This window comes from Telmatherina bonti (assembly GCF_933228915.1).
Source record: "Telmatherina bonti genome assembly, chromosome: 13".
NCBI lineage: Eukaryota > Metazoa > Chordata > Actinopteri > Atheriniformes > Telmatherinidae > Telmatherina > Telmatherina bonti.
Genome location: NC_136611.1, coordinates 2,599,095 through 2,616,756, shown reverse-complemented (window position 1 = coordinate 2,616,756; position 17,662 = coordinate 2,599,095). Strand labels below are relative to the sequence as shown.

Genomic DNA, 17,662 nt, shown 5'->3' with positions numbered 1-17,662 from the left:
TGCGTATGGTGCCACATGTTTCAGTCGAAAAAATCAGTCCAAAGATTTTTACACTGAGGGAATACGGAAGCTTGTGGGAAAAATTCACCTTATTTATTGAATGACCCTCGTACATGTATGAAAAGCCTGGGTCGTTACCGTTACAACCAGGCCGTTACCGTGACAGCGAGGTTGTTGCCGTGACAACCAGGTCTGAAGAGTGACTAGTGGTTTGGATCTGGACTGGCGACGTGTCCAGGTGTTCCTGGAGCCTTGCCTGCTTGTTGCCATGGAGACCACCCTTTATGGGTGTTAAACGGTCTCCAGGATGTTTATTTCCGTTTATATCCGAGTTGAACAGAGATCATGTTTAAACCGTTAGCTGCGATTCCATTACCGCCAGAATCACACAAAACCCAAGCATCGCGATAAAAACTGCTAATGCAATCGGACAAACCGCTCCAACGTCAGTAAGACGTTTTCCCGCTCTCGTGAAGACGTTTCCCGGACGTGTCCATGTGGAAGTTTATCGCTGAAGTGTATGCAAACACGCCAACGTTGCGCTGCTTCCTGTGTCATGGTGCTTCTTACTGGGGACAAGCCGACCAGACTGAACATCAGCCGGATATTTCAGGGGGTTTCGGGACATTTATGGGTGGAGTCACCTCCACGTTTAGCCGTGCAACTCGTTCCGCGTCCCGACAAGTTCTACCTGGTTGTCATGGTAACAACCCAGGCTATACGTCCATGTATAATGCATCACCTACCAGGGTCTTGAAGGAGACAAATAATCAGGTAACCACGTTTCCTGACTTTTTCCTGCGTTTAGATGCTTTAGGGTGGCGGCGCCAGACGTTTCCGGTCTGTCCTGCCTACGTGACGAAGCTGCTTCTTCATCTCCTGAAGAACCAGTCTTCAGTCTGACAGCTCCAGCTGAGGTTGCCATGGCAACACAATCCTTTCCCTACCTAACGCCTTTAATCCCGACCCAGATGCTTAAAAACCCACGCACGGTTTCGGCTTCAACCACCTGGAGTCACACCTTTCGGGTCTTACCACGCAGCCAGCCTGGCGTCATGTGACAGGAAGTCAGCAGGACGAGGTCATAGAGAGGGTTGCCGAGGAGGAGGAGAGCTGGAGGAAGAGGAGATGCAGGAGAAGAAGAAGAAACACTAAAGAATGAATGAGCATGCATGTTCAACATCATCAGGAAACAGAAATAAAGAGACAGAAGAAGAGCGACAGCCAATCAGGAGCAGGCGATGGAGAGGCGAACGCACAGACGGCCAGCAGGGAGCAGACCGTCTCCGGACAGCTGACCATCATGTCCTCTCCTCACCTGAAGCCTCGGCGCTCTGAGACAGCTCCGGCAGCTTGTTCCTCAGAACCGCCGGGTTCTGGTACTGAGGGTCCAGCAGGAAAACTCTCTCATAGTGGGGGTCGGCGTTGGCGGCGCCTGCGAAGGAAATGGCGGGAGTCAGTGATTCCATGCGATGATGCAGACGGTCGGTGTTTAGCATCGTGCAGCGTCCTGGATGCAGGATGTGGTTCAGGAGGGTGAAACCTGCGAGGTCGACCCTGGAAGAGACGTCGTCCCGTTGGGAGCAGACGTTGCTCTCAAACGGCGCCGTCAGACGCCCAGGAGGCCGGTCTCCGGCAGGTTGTCGTTGTTTCCCTCTTCCAACTCAGCTGGTTAAAATCTAATGGATCCAGTAGCTTCCTGTCTACCTGAATGTCGGTCAGGTGCGTTGGAGTAGGGACACACCTAAAACCTGCAGGAGGCCTGGAGTTTGACACCTGTGCTCTAAAACTTCTTTACATGTTGGAGGAACTGCATGTTGTGGATTTCAGGGTGAACTGTTTTCTCAGTGGTTTCTGGAATCTTCCTGAGTCCATGTACTGGTTTCCAGTAGAGAATCACGTCTGCACCTAGTCTTGTCCCAGACATACAGAGATTCCTTCTGATAATATCACGCTGCAGACAGTAAAGATCTGTAAAGTAACCGGAGACGTGACACCACTTTCATCCACTTTGTCTCAGATCGGTGAAGATCTGTCCATCTTTCCATCTGACAGACTCTGAACTGTTCTTTCCTTCCCAGCAATGTCACAGACCTGTTCCCAGTGAAACCAGTTGGAGCATTTTGTTGCTACGTTTTAGACGTATTGCTTCCCAACCCGCGTGTAATTCTCCAGGTTCACCACTAGATGTCGCTGTTCCACTTTCTACCATTTATTTCCCGCCCAGTCAGTCCGACGTCTTTCTGTCCGTTTCTACGTCGTCAACAGAAATTTTCTCTGCTAACATGCCGTCCGGCTTGGAAGGATCAGGGTTCTGGTTTAGGTGGATCTGTTCCAGCCAAGACCTCCAGCTCACACCAGATCCGTTCAGGATCCTGGGGGACCAGGTCTGGTGGTAGACCAGATCCTGATGTGGGACTAGTGGGACCAGGTCTGGTCTACTGTCTGGTGGTAGACCGGATCCTGATATGGGACTAGGGGGACCAGGTCTGGTGGTAGAGTGGATCCAACGCGAAATGTCTCAAGAACCACAAAACGGAACTTAAAGGGGAAAACTGCGAACACGAGCACACTCTCTGGGTGATCTACCGGGAACTCGAGACAATTCTAGTCTTTCGAGAAGGTTTTCAATCTAGCCATTAAGTGCAGCGTTATTTCCGGGAACTTTGTGAATTCCACCGCGCTACCTTCATGATTTATTACATTTTGAGATTAAAAACGCGTAAATTATGTAAACGGACCTCCATAGTTAAACACTGATAATTTTCTGTCGGTCTCTTGACCAATCAGGTGCTCAGATTTCTTTTTCTTTTGTTTTTATGATGGTAACATCCAATCTGAACTGCCAAAGATCAGCGCGAGTTGGTCCCCCCTCCCTGACAGCGATGGCTGCTCGGTACTGGTGGCTGTTAAACAGCTGCAGGCCGACGCCACCAGCCAGGCCAGGTAAGGGAAGGAAGTCCAATACGCACCGCTTCAGTTCAATTCAGTTCAACTTTATTCATATAGCGTCAAATCACGGCAATGCCATCAAGCCGAGACATGCAGGTAGGCTGCTTTCTGCCAGCTGGGACACCAGAACAGAGCTCCTGACAGCCTGAGAGAAACATATTTATAAATAAAAAAGTTTCTACATTGTTGATGTTTCTTTTTTAAATTAAATTCTGAGACATTCAATTTACGTTCTCATAACTATTGATCCATCCACAGAGCAACGTGTCTGACGCTAGCATAGAGCGATGTGTCTGAAGCTAGCATAGAGTGACATGTCTGACGCTAGCATAGAGCGATGTGTCTGAAGCTAGCATAGAGTGACGTGTCTGACGCTAGCATAGAGCGATGTGTCTGAAGCTAGCATAGAGTGACGTGTCTGACGCTAGCATAGAGCGACGTGTCTGAGGCTAGCATAGAGTGACGTGTCTGACGCTAGCTAGCATAGAGTGACGTGTCTGACGCTAGCATAGAGCGACGTGTCTGACGCTAGCATAGAGTGACATGTCTGACGCTAGCATAGAGCGATGTGTCTGAAGCTAGCATAGAGTGACGTGTCTGACGCTAGCATAGAGCGACGTGTCTGAGGCTAGCATAGAGTGACGTGTCTGACGCTAGCTAGCATAGAGTGACGTGTCTGACGCTAGCATAGAGCGACGTGTCTGACGCTAGCATAGAGTGACATGTCTGACGTTAGCATAGAGCGACGTGTCTGACCAGTCGCCAGTTATCTTTAAGGCTGTTCTTTACTCCAGCAGCAGACGCTCTTGTCGCATCAGCAAGGTTACAAAACTGTCCATAGCTCCATATTTCTGCAGACTCCATCTCATTAAATGAGATTTTCATGCCAGTCTACCTGTAGATGCATGTCCTGAGCGGGGGGGGTACCGGGGGGGTCTGCATGGTGATGGTATCGCTGCAGGAGGACAACCGAACGGTGACCTCCTCCTCCAGGATCTGACGCGGCGCCTGCAGAGACAAATCATCCACAGTTTTACATCAAACGAAACGTCTTTCAGAGTGAAATAAAACAGAAAAAAGTTGATTCATAAACTAGAATAAAATAGATTTTAAAGTGAAACTTTGTTAGAACAGAAACACTAGAAGCAGTTTCCTTTCAGAGTCCAATGCTTCAGTTGTAAGATCTGCAACATCATATCTGGCATTCAGCGAGCTGATTGGCTCGGCATCCGCGTGGTGAATTAACCGCCACATGAAGCTGAGCGTCTTCAGATGAAACCATAATGGTCCCAGTATGGAACCCTGTGGTTCCCCACAACTGGCCTTTATCTGCCAATACAACCTGGACAGGAGACACGTTTGGGCCAAATCTGGCCTGGTTTTGGTCCCAACGGCTCAGTTATGGCACCCACAAGTGGACCAGGTGTGGGCCACATCTGGGCCAAACCAAGTAGCAGACGTGGGCCACATCTGGGCCAAACCAAACTAAAGAAGTGGGCCATATCTGGGCCGAATTGAGATGCAGAGGTGGGCCACCAAATCTATGCCAAACCAAACTAAAGAAGTGGGCCATATCTGGGCCAAACCAAACCACAGAAGCTGGCCACATCTGGGCCAAACCAAACCGCAAAAGTGGGCCACTTCTGGGCCAAACCAAACGGCAGAGGTGGGCCAAATCTGGGCCAGAACAACATCCTGATCAACAGGAGCATAAATGCTAAAAGTTGCTTGCAGATTGGAAATCAGGTTTATTTCATGTCTGTATGATTGAAGACATACGACGAGGCGGTTTGTCCTCTCACCTTCTCCAGCACCTTGCAGACACACTGACACCACAGGATGAGGAAAATGATGACGACTAAAAGCAGGATGATGGTCACCAGGCAGCCAATCAGGACAGGCGTGTTCCCATCCTCGGACGTGCTGCTGGATGATGGAGAAGCTGCATGAAGAAAGGTTAAAGCAAAGATTACCACGCATTTCCAGCAGCAAACATAAAAAACCTGCAACGTTTTTAGCTTCCAAAGTTTTTATTTTTACTTTTTGCAAACTCTTTTCCTGAGTTCTGACTCTTCCAAACAGGAAGTAACGGCCTTACAATGTATGTTTGCATCGTCTTGCTGAAAGATGCTCTAAACATCAGCAGAGAAAGTGCCCCTCTAAAGGCCTTTCAGCATTATTGGAGTCTTTCCAGATGTTGCGCAGACATGCACAGCGACGTATGATGAACGAAGTAGTGACGAGCTTCCTCTGCAGAGGACCACCATTCCCAGTCATACACCAGTAAAACATCAAACATTTACATTTGTTTGGCTGCTGTTTCACATCAGACCTCTTCGCTCCACGTTAAAGCTTGCAAACATGAGGTTTAACCAGGCGGAATGCTCGCTCCCCGCAGCCAGCCAATCAGAGTACGCCTGCATTATAAGCATCATAATTATTCCAGAATGGAACGGGAACAGGTTGTCACTTCACCGAACGCTGCAGCATTCCCGTTTCAGATCAGCTGTTATCAGGCTGCAAACTGCCTGCAGGTATCGGGGCCAATCTCCAAGTGCGAACAATGGCGGCTGTCTCATCCTACATTCCAGTTCTACTCGGAACTCAGAATTCCAAGAATTTTTTTGCCAAAAATGACCAAGTGTCCTCGGAATTAGCAGATTCTAGATTTAAAAAAGACAGTTTCGCCCCGCAACGCCTGTAGTTGGTCGCTGTGAGCGACTTTTATCAATAATACGTTGTTGCACCGAGATGTGGTTTATTAATAATAATTAATCCTAACTGGAATGCTGCAACCAGGTGATGATGTCACCTACTCCTGACTGCTTGGAATTCCGAAACAACCTGAACGCACCACGATCCTGCAGAAAGACAAACATCACAGAATCAACTTGTGATGATGACGTTTTACAGAATTTTATCAGCCGACACTAAAAAAAAAAAAAAGTTTTCAGGAAAACTGGCGACTTTATCGGATTCTGTTTCCAAACTAGACTTCACCAAATTAATTTAAAAATAAGAATTTTTAAACATTTTTTCAGACGTTTTAGATGCTGCAGGAACGCTAACGTTAGCATTCCTCACATTTCGAGCCCCCTTGTCCCATCGCAGCGAGATTGCGTCTCAATATGAGCTGATCAGGATCAGGAACCATCAGGAAGTTTCACATTTGATCCGTTTTCTGTTTATGTGTGGCTAAAATGTTCCTCCTTGGACCTGCAGGGGGGTCGGACAATGTTTCCCACCTGTCTTTGGAGTGGTTGTGGCGGTGCTGTCTCCCGGAGTAGACGTGCCCATCATCATGACAATGGTAGGTGTTGGGAGGATGGTGTCCTCTGGTGGACAAAATCATGGCATTATTTTAGGTTTTATATTGTGTACCATGAATGTGTGTGTGTGTACGTTACTTGACTGGAAGGAAATCTCGCTGAACATCATCCAGACGTCAGCGAAGTAGAAGTGGCAGCGAAGGGATATGGCGGTGCGACGGTTCAGCGGGATGGTGACGTAGCGGGCGCTCGGGTTTTTGTCATCCAACACCGTCCGAAATGTCTCAGGCTCCGCCTCCCATCCCAAAGAGAGGCGGGGCTTAAACCAGCAGGAAACAGAAGAGAAGATCTTGACACCACGGGAGAACATGTTGTTGCTGTGGACCTGGTAGGAAAAGATCAGGAACTAAATAAGCCCACAATACTTCAGACTGACCAGAACCAGAATTGTTCCCGTTATTTTTTATTCCTTCCAAATCAGTCGGACGTTTACGGCCCAGAAAGCAGAACAAGCTGCTGGATCACAACATCCCCTTAACGGTTCCTTTGGGTCATGGAAGCTGCAACTCAACGGCGCCTTTCAGCTGCTCTGATGACGGCAAAGAAGCAGAAAGGAGAAACCTTCATGAAGGTGAAGTTCCTCTGCCTGTCGAACACAAACTCCATCTCCACGTGACCCTGAGTTCCCAGCGAGTCGTTCCTCCAGCCCAGGTAGTCGTATCTGGGCCTGGTGTGGTACTCGCTCGGCATCAGGAAGTCGTCCCGGCCAATCACACCGTTGGTCAGCTGACCCAACCCACCAATCAACTTCCTGTTGACAAGAAATCTGTGAGTCTCAGAGGATCTGAAGGCTGGAGCTTCTGACGTGTGAAGCGTGTGACCACCTTCTTTCACGGACGCCGTCGTACGTGGAGTCATTGAGGTTGACGGAAGGATAGCCGGGAGACATCATGAGCTGACCCTCTGGAGCGCTGTAGGACACCAGGCCATCTGCAGACACATGAAGAAGAGGAAACATTTCAGAAGACTCAAAAAAAGTCAGAATCTCCTGAAGAAACAAGCTGTAAAGTCCAGACCGTCCCAGGAACAGCCATAGAGCTCCACCCTCATGCAGACCGTCGTGGACAGTTTGGTGACCGGGATCAGGCGGACGTAGCGGGCGATGATGGGAGGATGAAGGTCATTGTGCACGGAGGCATAGGTGTTTTTGTTTCCCTCCATCACCTGCAGGTAAGGAGCTAAACTTGATACCACGATTCTGACTGAAAACAAACATATCGTCTGTGTATCGTCGACACAAGGCCAGTATTTATCTCTGTTGGCTGCACCATTGTGGATAAATATTGCGATATCAGTATCTATGTCCACCGTTTCAGATTCTTCCTGCAGTTTAGGACCTTCGCTTCTTAGTTTAGTTGCTCACCACATTTCCCTGCCAGTTCTTCCAGGATTTCCACAGCCTTCCATCTCTGCTGTAGTTGAGTCGGTATTCTCGAGCAAACTCTTTCCCCAAACTTCTGGCATATCGTCCCTGAGTTCCAACCAAGGTGAGGAAGGTGAGCTTGCCCAGGTCCACCTGAAAGACACGTCAAAACTCATTTCTGTCCAGAAGAACCAGAAGAGAATGTGTTGAATATGAGATGGAAGAATGTTGACTGCACTGATTAACTCGCTTTGCTTTCAGATGAAACCCAGTTCCTAAACCATAAATAAAACAGAATCTCATTGTTTTTCGTCCCAGTAAATCCCAGCTGGTCTGATGCAGGATTCCAGCTGCTCTACTGGATTTCTGCTGCCATGATGCTCCGGATGTTTGTACTGGTGAAAGGTCTGGACTGCAGCAGACCAGTTCCACCATGCTTCTGGGATGGATGCAGGATGTGGTTCAGCATGGTCCGCCATCTTGGCGCCTATTTTTTCACTTTATGCACATTGCATTTGAACGAACTAGTCTGAGGGGATTCATGCGATTGACTCCAAATTCAACTGGAAGTTTCGTGACGAGTTGGGGACCAGACTGTTGAAATCTTTCTAACAGGACAAACCATGTTACCGTGGTAACCCATGGAAAAATGCCTTCTCACCATGAAACACGGTTTATTTATATCTCCATAGAAATACCTGGGATCTGCACCAAAATGGGCAGCATTCATATTTGTGAGGTCCTTAACACATTACACCATGTTGAGTTCAGCTAAATAGGCGGGTGGCGGGAGCCTTGGTGCTCGGACCCAATGGAAGCTGCTTCCAGCTTTTATTTGATATGTTGTTTATTTTCTACTAGGAATAAAATATGACCTGATGAGGTTCTGCTTTTATTTACATTTGATCATAAAAGTGTACAAACACTTCTGGAATCAGGGTTTTATGCAACTGCAAAGGAAATAAAATCCAGTCACAGCGTTGTTTTAAGTCACATTTTAGATTTAACAAATATTATATAACATCACCAAACAAACTGATTTTATACTTCTAAATTCCTTTTCCAGGTTTCCTGAGAGGGGCTTCAACTCCACAAAGTCTCACACAAAACATGCAAACATTCACATACAGTTTACTGGTAGCAGAAAGATTTAACCATTGCCAGCAGATTTCTTCCTGAAAATTATTCCTGGTATCTTTTCTGTTTTATTCAGTCTTTAAATCTTTGAATGAAGACAAACCTGCAGGTACTGGCTGTTTGTAGGCTCCACTTCTCCTTTTGGACACCAGGCACCGTCTCCTTCTTCACGATTTAACCTGCAAACACAGTTTACACAAATGTTTGTTTAGATCATGTACTCTCAGATCCGTTAGCTGGATGTTATCAGTCTTCCAGAGATGAACATGTGGTAGCTGGTTCCACCATCGTAGAACGAGGAACACAGAGAATATTTCTGGTAAAAAGGTTATTTATTTATTTTAGCTAAAGAACACGTTGAAAAGCTCAAATCAGGATTATTAACATTATGTAAGTAACTATTAAACCCCGGTGAGGTCAGAACTGTTCTGGATGGTAGTATCCAGAATGTTGTTCCTGTTCTGGATGGTAGTATCCAGAATGTTGTTCCTGTTCTGGATGGTAGTATCCAGAATGTTGTTCCTGTTCTGGATGGTAGTATCCAGAACATTGTTCCTGTTCTGGATGGTAGTACCCAGAACATTGTTCCTGTTCTGGATGGTAGTATCCAGAATGTTGTTCCTGTTCTGGATGGTAGTATCCAGAATGTTGTTTCTGTTCTGGATGGTAGTATCCAGAATGTTGTTCCTGTTCTGGATGGTAGTATCCAGAATGTTGTTCCTGTTCTGGATGGTAGTATCCAGAATGTTGTTTCTGTTCTGGATGGTAGTATCCAGAATGTTGTTCCTGTTCTGGATGGTAGTATCCAGAATGTTGTTCCTGTTCTGGATGGTAGTACCCAGAACATTGTTCCTGTTCTGGATGGTAGTATCCAGAATGTTGTTCCTGTTCTGGATGGTAGTATCCAGAATGTTGTTCCTGTTCTGGATGGTAGTATCCAGAATGTTGTTCCTGTTCTGGATGGTAGTATCCAGAATGTTGTTCCTGTTCTGGATGGTAGTATCCAGAACATTGTTCCTGTTCTGGATGGTAGTATCCAGAATGTTGTTCCTGTTCTGGATGGTAGTATCCAGAATGTTGTTTCTGTTCTGGATGGTAGTATCCAGAATGTTGTTCCTGTTCTGGATGGTAGTATCCAGAATGTTGTTCCTGTTCTGGATGGTAGTATCCAGAACATTGTTCCTGTTCTGGATGGTAGTACCCAGAACATTGTTCCTGTTCTGGATGGTAGTATCCAGAACGTTGTTCCTGTTCTGGATGGTAGTATCCAGAACATTGTTCCTGTTCTGGATGGTAGTATCCAGAACATTGTTCCTGTTCTGGATGGTAGTATCCAGAACATTGTTCATGTTCTGGATGGTAGTATCCAGAACGTTGTTCCTGTTCTGGATGGTAGTATCCAGAACATTGTTCCTGTTCTGGATGGTAGTACCCAGAACATTGTTCCTGTTCTGGATGGTAGTATCCAGAATGTTGTTCCTGTTCTGGATGGTAGTATCCAGAACATTGTTCCTGTTCTGGATGGTAGTATCCAGAACATTGTTCCTGTTCTGGATGGTAGTATCCAGAACGTTGTTCCTGTTCTGGATGGTAGTATCCAGAACATTGTTCCTGTTCTGGATGGTAGTATCCAGAATGTTGTTCCTGTTCTGGATGGTAGTATCCAGAACATTGTTCCTGTTCTGGATGGTAGTATCCAGAACGTTGTTCCTGTTCTGGATGGTAGTATCCAGAACGTTGTTCCTGTTCTGGATGGTAGTATCCAGAACATTGTTCCTGTTCTGGATGGTAGTATCCAGAACGTTGTTCCTGTTCTGGATGGTAGTATCCAGAATGTTGTTTCTGTTCTGGATGGTAGTATCCAGAATGTTGTTTCTGTTCTGGATGGTAGTATCCAGAACATTGTTCTTGTTCTGGATGGTAGTATCCAGAATGTTGTTCCTGTTCTGGATGGTAGTATCCAGAACATTGTTCCTGTTCTGGATGGTAGTATCCAGAACGTTGTTCCTGTTCTGGATGGTAGTATCCAGAATGTTGTTCCTGTTCTGGATGGTAGTATCCAGAACATTGTTCCTGTTCTGGATGGTAGTATCCAGAACATTGTTCCTGTTCTGGATGGTAGTATCCAGAACATTGTTCATGTTCTGGATGGTAGTATCCAGAATGTTGTTCCTGTTCTGGATGGTAGTATCCAGAACATTGTTCCTGTTCTGGATGGTAGTACCCAGAACATTGTTCCTGTTCTGGATGGTAGTATCCAGAATGTTGTTCCTGTTCTGGATGGTAGTATCCAGAACATTGTTCCTGTTCTGGATGGTAGTATCCAGAACATTGTTCCTGTTCTGGATGGTAGTATCCAGAACGTTGTTCCTGTTCTGGATGGTAGTATCCAGAACATTGTTCCTGTTCTGGATGGTAGTATCCAGAATGTTGTTCCTGTTCTGGATGGTAGTATCCAGAACATTGTTCCTGTTCTGGATGGTAGTATCCAGAACGTTGTTCCTGTTCTGGATGGTAGTATCCAGAACGTTGTTCCTGTTCTGGATGGTAGTATCCAGAACATTGTTCCTGTTCTGGATGGTAGTATCCAGAACGTTGTTCCTGTTCTGGATGGTAGTATCCAGAATGTTGTTTCTGTTCTGGATGGTAGTATCCAGAATGTTGTTTCTGTTCTGGATGGTAGTATCCAGAACGTTGTTCCTGTTCTGGATGGTAGTATCCAGAATGTTGTTCCTGTTCTGGATGGTAGTATCCAGAATGTTACCAGGATCCACATTTATCTTTGATATCTTGTAAAACTTGTCTGGAAATTCTTGATTTTCTCATATTTATTGTGAAGTTAAATGCAGACATACTAAAAAATGGTTCTGTCTCACAATGATGAAGAATCCTTCACAACATTCCTGCATCCAGATGCTGATCTGGATCACTCCCAACATTTTATGGACACCAGTAATTTTAATGTAAAGCTTCTAACAAACAGAAAGATAAAAGGCCTACAACCTCCAACGCCTCCTCGGCAGACATAATTATTAGGTTTTACTGCGGCAAAGAGGGAGGAACTGATGAGGTAAAAATGTAATTATAATCAATAAAATTATTCAATGATTTTTTAAACCACATTCAACGTGACGAAAGGCTCAAACGAAATAAACCATAAATGATAAAAACATATTTATGATGAATAAAAATCATTACTAAAGAAACTTTCTGTCTGTTAAATTTTGAACTATTGTTGGATGTTTGGTTTCCAAAAGCTGTGTTAGCTTCTAGCTAACACGAAGCTTCATGTTAACTTCTAGCTAAGATTCATGTTAGCTAGCATTAGCTAACACTTAGGTCTATATTTTCTAGGTTACACAGTAGCAAACATCATGACAGAAAGAATTGTATAAATAAAAATGCTACTGCACACATTCAGCAACGCCTTGACTACAACTGCACCCAGTTACAGAAAAGAGAATAAAGCTTTGGTATCTTATGAAGGTTTAAATCTGGCTAGCACCAGAAAGCTGCTAAATTTGGCCACTTGGGAAATTTAAACTGAGCAACATAGGTGTTTTTCTGGATAAAAAACTCTGGCATTTAACCAGGACATAATCAGTTTCTACCACTATGCAAGGAAGAACAATCAATAAGCATTAAAACAGAGTTAAAGTTAGCATTAGCTTCGCTGCTACCTAAAATCAAAGTTAAAGTTAGCATTAGCTTCGCTGCTACCTTCAGAACGACGTCAATATGTTTCCTTGAGAGCTTCTGAGAAGGTGTTTAGTTTGAGGTCTCTTAGGTATGATTACTTTTGGTCTTTGTTGTTACCGAGTAAAATCTCTGAATCAATAAAAGCAATAATTTAGCTTCTCTGCCATGTATCAGCACATGATCTTTCATGGTGGTGATGCTCCTATGTTTATGCTCAAAGATATACCTGGCGAATGAAGTCACATTCAGGTGTTTCATGTAAACTGCTAAACTTCCAAGAGCCACGAGAAATCAGCAACATGGTTGCAAACGGCATCATATAAAAGGATGACGAACTATGCGTTTTCACTACTATGGACAAGAACTCTGTGAAAGCTGGTCGAGTAATGTGGATCGACTGCAAACGAACAGGAAATGGCGAAGAAACAAGAACACGAACAGTTCTTTGTGATGAATCTGAAGTGCTGGCTGTGAAACGTGAAGGTTGGCTTTGTGTTAGTTTTAAGACTGAGGCAAGGCGGTCCTTATGTTGGTGCGGAGTGAACGGATCAGCTCCGTTGGGTTCGCCGTTATCTGCTGCATATGTATTTTAAAACTGTTGTAAAACAAGTACTTTGTTAAAAGTAAATGTACTTTGAGGGTTGATTTAGTGTCATACTCCCACATCACTTTAGAAACTTTTCCCATACAGGAACTGGTGCACACTGCTGGTGGACCTGGTGCAGGTTCCACCGGCCTGGAGCGGGTTATACTTCTGTCATCTATTTGTTTTGAAGGGCCACCTGGTGGTTCTTGCTTGTAAAGGTATCTGACATCTTATTTTGAAAGGAACTCCAGGAAGTAGGAAGTAACTCCATGCTGTTCAGTTGTATACATGCTTTCCTCAATATTTTTCCTTGAAGAAAGATTGCATGTAAGTGTAAATGAGTGAGTTGGTCTCATAAACCTCGTTAGCTTAACTTTTAAGCAGTTTTCTTCTGTCTGTGGTGTAGTTATCTGGTTAACATACAGGGTTAACCTGTTTAATTTCTGAAGCCAACGTGTAATTCCTGCATTTACTGCAGAACAAAGACGAGCAAGTTTGTTTATTTGCTTGATGTTTCTTTTAGCTTTAGTGAGATGGGAAAACTTTATTCGACACATTTTGGTTTCAGTTTTACTAAAGGACAGAAGAACAATGAAAGCCTTGAAATGTCTCCAAGTCTGAAGGTCATTGAAGCAGTTGAGCAAAGGGATGCACAATCAAAACAGAACAACTTCTCTAATACCATTGCGACTGGCTAGCGACTAGCAGCTAGCTTAAACCTTCTGGAGTTTGTCTGGCTGACACCAAAGCTAAGAAGCTGAGCTGCAGCTGAGCCGCTCGTGAATAATTTCAATGTTATCTGTGTGGATTTCTCTGAGAAGAGCCGGCATGCGTGTAGAGACTGTAGGGTCATACTGACCTGGCGTACTGCGGTCCAGTGGTCTCGTACCATTGGCTGGACGCCGTGATGGCATTGTCTTTGATTCGCCGATCCTCCATGCCCAAAGGAAAGCGACATCGTCCTGAAACACAAGCAACAGAACCACGTTCAGCAACTTAACAATCATCCACCAGCAAGTTCACGGCTTTGACGAAAGCCCTGATTCTGACTTTGAAAGTTTCTGCGGTCGAGGAGCTCGTGTACCTGGGTCGATCTGTCCAATGGCTGCTGCAGCTTGAAGGATCAGCAGCGGGAAGAGGTGCATTATGGTCCACCAATCACACCTACACACATGCTACATCTCTGGAGGAAAAAGGAAGAGCAATCATCAATATTAGATGTCTCACAGGCCAATCAGAAAGCAGCATTTAAACAGTCATTTATTCATTCGTCACTTGGACATGCTCGTAACTTCGTCAGGAAGCCCGGATGTCCACGTAAACTCCCACATAGTCGTCTTCAGCTGGAGGACAATGCCAGAGAGTTGATGCGTGTTGGACGGTTTGAGTCGAAGAGGAGAAAAGTCACGTTTTCATGGCTTTCTGTGAAGAAACGCCAGCGAGCATGCAACTGGAAGCCAATCTCCTGCCACTGCTTATGCAGCTCATTAAGTCCCTGTTGGACACCTGATGACGACTATATACCGGCTGTGGACATGAGGCACAGCTAAGAGACAGCAACCTGAGTCGGAGGCTGCAGTGAGTCCATCGCCGTGAAGTTGTCAAGGCTAGCACCGGCGTCCATCGTGTTTGCTACGTTTTAAAACATTACAGGCCCACTTCTCCCATATACACTTTAAACGGATCGAAATACCAGAAAGAAGGATCTTTAAATCCACATGACGATGGTCGACGCAAGACTCTATCCCGCTGCTTCGCCGCATCTCCGTTTGGCTGGTTTACCCGACAAAACTGCGATTAGTTTTATTTGACGTTTTGGGCCGGTGAAAATAGATAGACTCTTCTGGTCGTCTGGTAGTTAGAAGCACGAGCGAGTGACGTACGTGGAAATGAAGAGTCTGTTTGCATCTTCTCATTTTCTACAAAAACAGACAAGAACAACTGTTTTTCCTCAAAGTCATGAGCAGGAAATGACCAACTTTGGTCAAATAAAACTGAGGCTCACATGATAGTGCATGTGACACAAAAAAGCACAAACTTTCTGTTTGTTTCCCAGCTTACGGAAACCTTTAAAGAGGTTTGTCAGGATGTTGTCAAGCACAGAGTAGAAGAAGAAATCCAAACACGACCGAAGTCAGAGGATAGGAGACTTCTCATTCTAATGGAATTCCATGTTAGCCTGATTATCCTGGAACAGTATTATATCATCATTATATATCTAGACATATTTATTTATTTATTATATACATAATTTATATTATATAATAAACATATTACAATAATGAATAAACATCTAAATATCCATTTAAAAACAAAAACCATCGACAACGTGGTAACAGCTCCTCGGTTTGTGCAACAGGTCAGAGTCCAGAGAAGCTTCCAGACCGTTTTACTCAGATTCATATACAGGACATGAATCAGACACACAGCAACTTCCTGCAAAAGTCACGACACTCACTTCATCTCCTGGAAACAAAATGACTTTTTCGGACGAAGAGTTGGTTTTGGGGTCAAAATGTCTGCTGCTAGCATGCAGCGTTCATCGTCATCATCAACGGTATCAAAGCGTCATCAGGATGCAACGCTACTTCCAGCATAAACCTCTTAACATTTCTGTTTGCAAGTGAGGAAGGCTGAGATGAAGTGGGCAACCCTGAGACGAAGGTGGAGAGAGGGAGTGAGGGAGGAGGAAGACAAAGAGAGGAAAAAGGAAATCTGTCGGTTCAGAACTGATAGGAAATGAAGGAGAAAGATGGGAGAGAAAAACACGAAGGCAAGAGAAGAAAGATGGAGGAAAGATGAAGAGAACAAAGGACGGAAGAGGAGAGAGGAAGAGCAAGCAGGAGAGAGAGAGAGAGAGATGAAACCTGAACTTTGTGGTTGTTTAAGTGCATTTACAACCACAGTAACAGTCAGAAAATGTTTACTCCATCTGAGCAGATAAAACTTCCACCAACCTGTTCAGGAAACAGAAACAAAGCAGTTCATCGCTGTGAAGGACAAAAATGTAAGTGAAGTGAAGACGAACCGGTGAAAACTACACGTCAGCAGAATGATTTTACAAAGCAAACGACTCAAACAGGCCGGGACTCATTTCAATCCGCCGTCATGTTCACCACCGCTGATGTTAGTTTTACAGACAACTTCAACGTTTTGGAAGTATTTACCTGACTCCTGCTGACTCACTGTTTGGTTTTAGCTGATATTCTCAAGTAACGGAGCTCAAACATACATGTGTACATGATCATATCGGTCTGGGTCAACATGCCAGGGACCGTTTTCCTTCCATGACTGCTTCTAAATATCAACATGATAAGAAATTACACCAACTTCACCCATCAATGTTTTTCATGTGGACATAGGGCTGGGCGATATGACCAAAATCTCATATCCTGATATAGTTCCATTTATATCCTCAGAACAAGATACTTAACAATATACATACCGACATCCATGACGATATCAAATCAAATCAAAGATACTTTATTCAACCCCGAAGGGAAATTCCAAGTTCTTTTGTCTTGTCCAGCATTTAAGCAGCAGACTGATGTTCTGGATGTTCTGCTGAGCAAATTTATTTTGCCAAGAGGAACTTTTATAGATGTAATGATCCCCTTGTATTTCTTGATTCTTATTTTATTTTTCTATTTGCTTTGGATAATAGCTTGTATTGCAGAGTTTATGCTGCTGGACCGGAAAGGAGCAGAAAGAGAACAGAAAAGAGAACATAGAAAACAAAAGAAAGAGATCAATGCATACACGTATATGCACATACATACCCACCTACATATATATACACTACTCACAAAAAGTTAGGGATATTTGGCTTTCAGGTGAAATTTATGGAAAATGCAATATGTTCATGCTACAGTGATATAATATCATAAAAGTAAGACATTTAAGTAGAAGGATGCACTACTGATTTCCTCATCTCAAAAAATTCATTCAACACAAAAGGTAACAACAATGGTAGTTACACCACAACAAAGAATGTGAACGTCTCAATATCTGGTCATGTGCCCTTGAGCATCAATTACAGCTTGACAACGACGTCTCATGCTGTTCACAAGGCAACTTATTGCCTGCTGAGGCATGGCATCCCACTCTTCTTGAAGGGCAGCCCTCAGGTCATTGAGGTTCTGGGGTGCAGGGTTTCGAGCCTCTACACGACGGCTCAGCTGATCCCACAGGTTTTCAATGGGATTCAGGTCTGGAGAGAGTGCAGGCCGTTCCATTTGAGGTACACCAGTCTCCAACAGCCGTTCCCTGATGATGCGGGCCTCGATGAGCAGGAGCATTGTCGTCCATGAAGATGAAATTAGGCCTGTGCTGTTCATGTAGGGGCACAATCACTGGATTAATGATGTTATTCAGGTAGTATGGGCTTGTCACTGTACCATTCACAAAGTGTAGGGCAGTTCTGTACCAAGTGGACACCCCTGCCCACACTGTAACACCGCCACCACCAAAAGCTGGCCTGGTGACAACAGTGGCTGATGCATAGCGCTCTCCCTGACGTCTCCAACATCGTTGCCGGCCATCATTTCTGCTCAGTGGGAATCGACTTTCATCAGAGAACAGCACTGAGGCCCACTG

At 44.8% G+C, this 17,662-nt stretch overlaps 1 protein-coding gene across 1 annotated transcript in view; it reads right to left on the bottom strand.

Annotated features, from left to right (window-relative positions):
• Positions 1 to 17,662, bottom strand: part of LOC306764113 (discoidin domain-containing receptor 2-like) — a gene marked incomplete at its 3' end in the record, with an annotated part of 76,467 nt that overhangs the window by 12,939 nt on the left and 45,866 nt on the right. Inside the window, 14 exon segments of the mRNA XM_079251152.1 lie at positions 1,036 to 1,113; positions 1,319 to 1,435; positions 3,848 to 3,875; positions 3,877 to 3,960; positions 4,755 to 4,894; positions 6,198 to 6,287; positions 6,360 to 6,606; positions 6,843 to 7,032; positions 7,106 to 7,211; positions 7,298 to 7,445; positions 7,645 to 7,797; positions 8,885 to 8,960; positions 13,926 to 14,028; positions 14,151 to 14,249. Coding sequence (XP_079107278.1) covers positions 1,036 to 1,113; positions 1,319 to 1,435; positions 3,848 to 3,875; positions 3,877 to 3,960; positions 4,755 to 4,894; positions 6,198 to 6,287; positions 6,360 to 6,606; positions 6,843 to 7,032; positions 7,106 to 7,211; positions 7,298 to 7,445; positions 7,645 to 7,797; positions 8,885 to 8,960; positions 13,926 to 14,028; positions 14,151 to 14,211 — 1,621 coding nt within the window. The 5' untranslated portion in view covers positions 14,212 to 14,249.